Source organism: Squalius cephalus (genome assembly GCF_949319135.1).
Source record: "Squalius cephalus genome assembly, chromosome: 12".
Classification (NCBI taxonomy): domain Eukaryota; kingdom Metazoa; phylum Chordata; class Actinopteri; order Cypriniformes; family Leuciscidae; genus Squalius; species Squalius cephalus.
Window position 1 is genome coordinate 39,383,866 of NC_137133.1, and position 9,528 is coordinate 39,393,393.

The 9,528-nt window shown below is 40.1% G+C and overlaps 1 protein-coding gene across 5 annotated transcripts in view; it reads left to right on the forward strand.

The window, feature by feature from the left end:
• pak5 (p21 protein (Cdc42/Rac)-activated kinase 5) overlaps positions 1-9,105 on the forward strand; it is a 73,070-nt gene extending 63,965 nt beyond the window's left edge. For all 5 annotated transcript variants that reach the window (XM_079888253.1, XM_079888251.1, XM_079888252.1 and 2 more), the window contains 4 exons: positions 2,901-3,027; positions 3,606-3,731; positions 7,229-7,363; positions 8,656-9,105. In XM_079888253.1, the coding sequence (XP_079744379.1) occupies positions 2,901-3,027; positions 3,606-3,731; positions 7,229-7,363; positions 8,656-8,811 (544 nt within the window). In that variant the 3' untranslated portion in view covers positions 8,812-9,105. The remainder of the gene's footprint in view (positions 1-2,900; positions 3,028-3,605; positions 3,732-7,228; positions 7,364-8,655) is intronic.
• Positions 9,106-9,528: the final 423 nt, after the last annotated feature.

Below are 9,528 nucleotides of genomic sequence, written 5' to 3' on the forward strand. Positions count from 1 at the left end.
CTAGTTAGATGACTACATTAGTTAACATAAATAACCTATTAATTTTAGCAAATATTAATTTTAACATTTACTCATTCATTATTTAATTGAATTTATAAAATTCCAACTAATTTAAACAAATATTAATAAATCTTGTTCTTTTGTAAATTGCTTTGGATTAAAGCATCTGCTAAATGCAAACATTATGTATTTTAAATTAAACTGAATCATCTAAATTATATCACGCAATATTACACCATATTATTATATTATATTATATTGTTATTTACATCCAATTAATTTATATACATTAATCTATTAATCTTAATTTATGTTAATTTCAAAATTTACCAGTACATTCAAATAAAATGAAATACAACTATAATTAAAATCAAAACTTTTGTCGTATTTGAACTAACACAAAATAAGAATGAATATCAGATTTTTTAAATACAATTATTTAACTAATTTTAGTATAGACTGATGAATACAAATGTGTTGCTAACTGTAAGTTAATGTTAGGTAATGCATTAGTAATGAGACTACTTATTGTAAATTCGTACCAAAAGAAGAAAAAAACTGGTTATATAGAAGAAGAAAAAAACAGCCAATAAACTACTGTACAATCCTTTTTACCCTGGTAAAGTCACTGTTGTTCTGTCACATGACACAGTGAGTGTCTCTGTTAAACACACTGAATGCCTGGAGCTAAACATGATCATCCAATCACAGCTGAGCTTATGAGGCGTGTCACGCTCTGATCATCAAAACAAACTCAAACCGCTGTGTGTGTGTGTGTGTGTGTGTGTGTGTGTGTGTGTGTGTGTGTGTGTGTGTGTGTGTGTGTTTGAGTGAGTATGTGTGTATGTATGTGTGTGTGTGTGTGTGTGTGTGTGTGTGTGTGTGTGTGTGTGTGCATGTGTGTGTGTGAGTGTGCGTGTGTGTGTGTGAGAGAGATCAGGTTAGTTGCTCAGTGCCGCTGCTGAACCTCAATCTGTGATAATAAATGCTTCTTGTTTAGACGGGCCGATATTACACTGATTTACATTCACAAATTGAGACGAGATGAATCTGAGATGTTCAGGAGATGTTCTGATGATATGTTCAGAAGATGTTCAGGAGATGTTCTGATGATATGTTCAGGAATGTTCAGGAGATGTTCAGGAGATGTTCTGAGGAGATGTTCAGGAGATGTTCAGGAGATGTTCTGATGATATGTTCAGAAGATGTTCAGGAGATGTTCTGATGATATGTTCAGGAATGTTCAGGAGATGTTCAGGAGATGTTCAGGAGATGTTCTGAGGAGATGTTCAGGAGATGTTCAGGAGATGTTCTGAGGAGATGTTCAGGAGATGTTCAGGTGATGTTCAGGAGATGTTAAGGAGATGTTCTGAGGAGATGTTCAGGTGATGTTCAGGAGATGTTCTGAGGAGATGTTCTGAGGAGATGTTCAAGAGATGTTCAGGAGATGTTCAGGAGATGTTCAGGAGATGTTCTTAGGAGATGTTCAGGACATGTTCTGAGGAGATGTTCAGGAGATGTTCTGAGGAGATGTTCAGGAGATGTTCAGGAGATGTTCTGAGGAGATGTTCAGGAGATGTTCAGGAGATGTTCAGAGGAGATGTTCAGGAGATGTTCAGGAGATGTTCTGAGGAGATGTTCAGGAGATTTTCAGGAGATGTTCAGGAGTTGTTTAGGAGATGTTCTGAGGAGATGTTCAGGAGATGTTCTGAGGAGATGTTCAGGAGATGTTCTTAGGAGATGTTCAGGAGATGTTCAGGAGATGTTCTTAGGAGATGTTCAGGTGATGTTCAGGAGATGTTCTGAGGAGATGTTCTGAGGAGATGTTCAAGAGATGTTCAGGAGATGTTCAGGAGATGTTCAGGAGATGTTCTGAGGAGATGTTCAGGTGATGTTCAGGAGATGTTCTGAGGAGATGTTCTGAGGAGATGTTCAAGAGATGTTCAGGAGATGTTCAGGAGATGTTCTGAGGAGATGTTCAGGAGATGTTCTTAGGAGATGTTCAGGACATGTTCTGAGGAGATGTTCAGGAGATGTTCTGAGGAGATGTTCAGGAGATGTTCAGGAGATGTTCAGAGGAGATGTTCAGGAGATGTTCAGGAGATGTTCTGAGGAGATGTTCAGGAGATTTTCAGGAGATGTTCAGGAGTTGTTTAGGAGATGTTCTGAGGAGATGTTCTGAGGAGTTGTTTAGGAGATGTTCTGAGGAGATGTTCAGGAGTTGTTTAGGAGATGTTCAGGTGATGTTCAGGAGATGTTCAGAAGATGTTCAGGAGATGTTCAGAGGAGATGTTCAGGAGATGTTCAGAGGAGATGTTCAGGAGATGTTCAGGAGTTGTTTAGGAGATGTTCTGAGGAGATGTTCAGGAGATGTTCTGAGGAGATGTTCAGGAGTTGTTTAGGAGATGTTCAGGTGATGTTCAGGAGATGTTCAGAAGATGTTCTGAGGAGATGTTCAGGAGATGTTCTGAGGAGATGTTCAGGAGATGTTCTGAGGAGATGTTCAGGACATGTTCTGAGGAGATGTTCAGGAGATGTTCAGAGGAGATGTTCAGGAGATGTTCAGGTGATGTTCAGGTGATGTTCTTAGGAGATGTTCAGGAGATGTTCAGAAGATGTTCAGGAGATTTTCAGGTGATGTTCAGAAGATGTTCAGGAGATGTTCTGAGAAGATGTTCAGGAGATGTTCTGAGGAGATGTTCAGGAGATGTTCTGAGGAGATGCTCAGGAGATGTTTTGAGGAAGATGTTCAGAAGATGTTCTGAGGAGATGCTCAGGAGATGTTTTGAGGAGATGTTCTGAGGAGATGTTCAGGAGGTGTTCTGAGGAGATGTTCTGAGGAGATGTTCTGATCAGATGTTCAGGAGATTTTCAGTAGATGTTCTGTGTTTGGTTCACAGGATGAACGAGGAGCAGATTGCCACTGTCTGTCTGTCGGTGTTGAAGGCGCTGTCGTACCTCCACACACAGGGTGTCATCCACCGAGACATCAAGAGCGACTCCATCCTGCTCACCAGTGACGGACGCGTGTGTATAATAATATATGAACATATAACCAGGGTTTGAAATTGACTTTTTCACTCACCGACCAATTTGGCTACTAAAGTTTTAAGTTACCGGCCATTCAAAACTTCTACTAGTCAAAAAAAGAAGAAATGAACCAGATTAACAACGTCACAGCTTATACATATACATATATATATATATATATATATATATATATATATATATATATATATATATGCAAAGTGAGTAAACATAAGTAACGCCAAATTGGCGAGTGATTTGACAGCGTTTCCCGCCACAGTTAAGTTTTACCCGCATTTGGCGGGTGTTCATTTCACACCCTGCATATAACCCATGACATGCAGTCGTGTGAAGAACAGAATCATCTTCCTCCACATGTGACTGTTTGTAGAGTTACACACATAAACGTGTTTATCGAGAGGACAGAAAAGTGAGGGATCAGGGATAATTAGCAACTTCACTAGTTCCAAGTAATTAAATCGTGTCTCCCACCTTGTAATTAGCTGAGAGAACATGACAAATGAAGGGGTGATTAGCGGTTAATAAGCTTTGCGTTGTGTCCTATACGTCCCTCGCAGATCAAGCTCTCGGATTTCGGCTTCTGTGCTCAAGTGTCTAAGGAGGTTCCCAAGAGAAAGTCTCTGGTGGGAACGCCGTACTGGATGGCTCCCGAGGTCATCTCCCGATTACCCTATGGCACTGAGGTACACCTCCTTCATTAGCATCCTGTGTTTGATGACGCACTGGTGTCACTGTCACTTTATTGTTTTATGTCACTTATTGTATTATTTATTTTTGTCACTGATTATCTTATTGTCATATGATTTATCAATCATTTGGTAATGTGTGTATATACCCAGCAAGCAATAGCCGTCATTTCACAGTCTATAGTTATGTCCAGTTAGTCCAGCTATGAGTAGGTTAACTATAGACCCGATATAGTCCAACTATGAGTAGGTTAACTATAGACCCGATATAGTCCAACTATGAGTAGGTTAACTATAGACCCGATATAGTCCGGCTATGAGTAGGTTTACTACAGACCCGAAATAGTCCGGCTATGAGTAGGGTAACTATTGACCCGATATAGTCCAGCTATGAGTAGTTTAACTATAGACCCGATATAGTCCAGCTATGAGTAGGTTAACTATAGACCCGATATAGTCCAGCTATAGACCCGATATAGTCCAGCTATGAGTAGGTTAACTATAGACCCGATATAGTCCAGCTATGAGTAGGTTAACTATAGACCCGATATAGTCCGGCTATGAGTAGGTTAACTGTAGACCCGATATAGTCCCGCTATGAGTAGGTTAACTATAGACCCGATATAGTCCAGCTATGAGTAGGTTAACTATAGTCCAGCTATGAGTAGGTTAACTATAGACCCGATATAGTCCGGCTATGAGTAGGTTAACTATAGACCCGATATAGTCCAGCTATGAGTAGGTTTACTATAGACCCAATATAGTCCAGCTATGAGTAGGTTAACTATAGACCCGATATAGTCCGGCTATGAGTAGGTTAACTATAGACCCGATATAGTCCGGCTATGAGTAGGTTATCTATAGACCCGATATAGTCCGGCTATGAGTAGGTTAACTGTAGACCCGATATAGTCCAGCTATGAGTAGGTTAACTATAGACCCGATATAGTCCAGCTATGAGTAGGTTAACTATAGACCTGATATATTCTTGCTAAGAGTAACACACTTCTAGCCAAAATAACCTTGAATTTGGATACATGTTGTTTTTTGCCAAAATAACTTGCGAGATGTATGATAGGCTATACCATCACGTTAGCAAAATCAACAGTGAGTACAAGGTGTTTGGTTTCATTTCTTTGACATGTTCTATGCTATTTAGCCCACTTATAGTCAAAACTGATTCATTGTAGTTTTTGGCCAGACAGCACATGAGATGGTTGATATCCCATCATGTTACCAATGTCAATAATATCTACAAGATATCACCCAGCAAGCAACAGCCGTCATTTCACTGTCTAGGTCAACTATAGACCCGATGTAGTCCGGCTATGACTAGGTTTACTATAGACCCGATATAGTCCGGCTATGAGTAGGTTAACTATAGACCCGATATAGTCCAGCTATGAGTAGGTTAACTATAGACCCGATATAGTCTGGCTATGAGTAGGTTTACTATAGACCCGATATAGCCCGGCTATGAGTAGGTTAACTATAGACCCGATATAGTCCGGCTATGAGTAGGTTTACTGTAGACCCGATATAGTCCGGCTATGAGTAGGTTAACTATAGACCCGATATAGTCCAGCTATGAGTAGGTTAACTATAGATCCGATATAGTCCAGCCATGAGTAGGTTAATTATAGACCCGATATAGTCCGGCTATGAGTAGGTTTACTATAGACCCGATATAGTCCAGCTATGAGTAGGTTAACTATAGACACGATATAGTCCAGCTATGAGTAGGTTTACTATAGACACGATATAGTCCAGCTATGAGTAGGTTAACTATAGACCCGATATAGTCCGGTTATGAGTAGGTTAACTATAGACCCGATATAGTCCAGCCATGAGTAGGTTAATTATAGACCCGATATAGTCCGGCTATGAGTAGGTTTACTATAGACCCGATATAGTCCAGCTATGAGTAGGTTAACTATAGACCCGATATAGTCCAGCTATGAGTAGGTTAACTATAGACCCGATATAGTCCGGCTATGAGTAGGTTAACTATAGACCCGATATAGTCCGGCTATGAGTAGGTTAACTATAGACCCGATATAGTCCAGCTATGAGTAGGTTAACTATAGACACGATATAGTCCAGCTATGAGTAGGTTTACTATAGACACGATATAGTCCAGCTATGAGTAGGTTAACTATAGACCCGATATAGTCCAGCTATGAGTAGGTTAACTATAGACACGATATAGTCCAGCTATGAGTAGGTTTACTATAGACACGATATAGTCCGGCTATGAGTAGGTTAACTATAGACCCGATATAGTCCAGCTATGAGTAGGTTAACTATAGACCCGATATAGTCCGGCTATGAGTAGGTTTACTATAGACCCGATATAGTCCAGCTATGAGTAGGTTAACTATAGACCCGATATAGTCCGGCTATGAGTAGGTTAACTATAGACCCGATATAGTCCAGCTATGAGTAGGTTAACTATAGACACGATATAGTCCAGCTATGAGTAGGTTTACTATAGACCCGATATAGTCCAGCTATGAGTAGGTTAACTATAGACCTGATATAGTCCAGCTATGAGTAGGTTAACTATAGACCTGATATAGTCCAGCTATGAGTAGGTTAACTATAGACCTGATATAGTCCAGCTATGAGTAGGTTAACTATAGACCTGATATAGTCCAGCTATGAGTAGGTTTACTATAGACCCGATATAGTCTGGCTATGAGTAGGTTAACTATAGACCTGATATAGTCCGGCTATGAGTAGGTTAACTATAGACCCGATATAGTCCGGCTATGAGTAGGTTAACTATAGACCCGATATAGTCCAGCTATGAGTAGGTTAACTATAGACACGATATAGTCCAGCTATGAGTAGGTTAACTATAGACACGATATAGTCCAGCTATGAGTAGGATTACTATAGACACGATATAGTCCGGCTAAGAGTAACACACTTGTAGCCAAAATAACCTTGAATTTGGTTACATGTCGTTTTTGCCAGAATAACTTGCGAGATGTATGATATTCCATCATGTAAGCAAAGTAAACAGTGATTATAAGGTGTTTGGTTTCATTTCTTCACTCCTTTCATTTCTTTGTTAGCTAATTGATGACTAGTCTAATCTTGGGCTCTGGTGAGACGTCTATTCAATTTTCACTGACAGCCCAAGTTTTGCCTTGTTTTAGCCTAGACGTCAGGGCTGTGTTTGGATGCTATTAGACATCTTTTAAACGCAAAATTGCTTGCTGGGCAGTGTCATTTCATGACATGGTCAATCTGTAGTCACGATTTAGCTATTAGACGGCTATTAGACGTGTTTTAAATGCAAAATTGTTTGCTGGGTATGTACATATGTTTTGTTTATATAGCAATGAGGTTTATTGTATTTGGTCTGTCTATAGTCTGTGGAGTAGCATTACGTTTTTCACTGTACTTGGTAACTTGTACACATGACAATAATAAATGACTTGACTTGACTTGACTTGGTGGTGCTGCTGTCCCGTGTGTGTGTGCAGGTGGACATCTGGTCACTGGGCATCATGGTGATTGAGATGGTGGATGGAGAACCTCCGTACTTCAACGAGCCTCCACTTCAGGCCATGAGACGCATACGGGACAACCTGCCGCCTCGACTCAAAGAGTCCCATAAGGTGATTAGCTGCGCTTATATAGGCCATTTTCCTTTCTTAATAATTTTTATCCTGGGTTTGGTCAAGTTAGGGAGTCAAGGAAGTGCTATTGTTTTTTTGTTCTTTCTTTTCTTTTGTGACAGGTAAGTTAGATCTAAAATTTAGGTAGACTCCATTTTGTTTGTTGTTTTGGCCATTCCCCCTCCTGAAGCCTTTTTGTATTACTGTTACAAAATTCCTTTTCATAATAAAATAAATTTACAGTTGGTTTTGGTGGTTGGCAGTTCCTTAGCGCTGGGGTTGGGAATGAGAAGCTCCATGTGGCCTTTCCTTTCATCTTGTTACGTTCCCCTCGATCCCCGAGCCTAACCTTGAAAAGGGGAAACGTAACACACGTGAGCGAAAACATCCTGATGTTGATGTTTATAACATCTTAATTCTTTTCCTGCCATTGATGGAAATTTTCCGGCAATCCGTGTTTTCAGTGTTATACGGCAGTGTTTTTAGTCTAGATTTAAACTGACAGAGTGTCAGTGTTATCAACTGGCCAGAGTTTTCGAGATCGCAATAGACGTGAAGTATAATGCGTTAAGAGCTCGCTCAAGCACTGCGGAGCTAAACCATTTAGTGCTTTGTAAGTAATCAGCAATATATTAAAATGTATGCGATGTTTAATAGGGAGCCAGTGCAGTTTTGACAGAACCGGGCTAATATGGTCATACTTCCTGGTTCTGGTAAGAACTCGAGCTGCTGCGTTTTGAACCAGCTGTAGTTTGTTTATTAAGCGTGCAGGGCAACCACCCAGTAGAGCATTACAGTAATCTAGCCTTGAGCTCATGAACGCATGAACTAACTGTTCCACATTTGTCAATGAGAGCATATGACGTAATTTGGATATATTTTTAAGATATTGTTTCCGCCACAGAATAAAACATTTTAAAAGATAATTGTGACTTTTTATCTCACACTTGCGACTTTATATCACGCAATTACGTGTTTCTTCTCTCAACATCTTTTTTCAAAATTGTGAGTTATAAAGTCCAATACTAAGGAAAAAAAGACTGACTTTTTTTCTCAGAATTGCATGTTTATCTTACAATTCTGACTTTATAACACGCAATTGCGACTTTATATCACGCAATTGTTTGAAAAAAAGTCAGAATTGTGAGATAAAAAGTCGCAATTACCTTTTTTATTTAACACTGTTAGGACAATAAAAGCGATAACAGCTCATTATGATCATCTGACTCGGTTCAGATCACGTGACGTCAGGTGTGTGTTGAACATCTTCTGGCGTGTGTGTTCCGGTTCAGGTGTCGTCGGTCCTGCGGGCCTTCCTGGACCTGATGCTAGTGCGCGAGCCTTCCCAGCGTGCATCAGCGCTCGAGCTCCTGCAGAACCCGTTCCTGAAGCTGTCCGGGCCGCCGGCCTGCATCGTTCCTCTGATGCGCCATTACCGCCACCGCTGAGGTCACATGACGCTGGAGTCACATGACGCTTTCATCATCGACGAACAGAAGAGCGGTCGCGTCTCGGGCCGCTAGCGTTCGGTTTGATCCCGCGGCGGATCCGTCGGGCCACACGATAGAGTCTCTTAACCAACAAGCGTCTTTTTCACTGTCGTCTTCTCACGCTAACTATTTTAGAGCAATTGTAAGTTTTACTTGTACAGTTTTGATAAACAGCAGTATTTTTGTTGTGATGTTACCATGGTGAAATGGGCAGTGTTACATAGAACTTGAGAGTTTCTGCAAAATAATATTAATAATAATAATAATAATAATAATAATAAAAAACTTTCCTACTGTTTATATTTAATTTTTTTGAAGATGGTCATTTAAACGCCCTGTTGCAGACAGATGAATCTGAATATATTTATTTATTCTGCATTTGTAGATACTGCCGGCCGTCAGAGTTTTCTACGCTGTATTGATTTCTGATTTCTCAGTAGTGTGGCCTTTTTCATTCTCATTCTCACCGTCTGACCGTCGCTCGTGTGTTTAAATCACCAACACTTCATTCATTCATCCGACCTCTAGCAATATTAACGTGTTTGGCACAATAATCGATCACGTGTGTTTTCTAGTCTCACCTGTGTCTCATTGGTCACTGTGATCTGTAAATATGAACGTGTGTTTCACCTGTAGAAATATACAGATCCAGGTGTCATGTTGCTTTTGTACCGT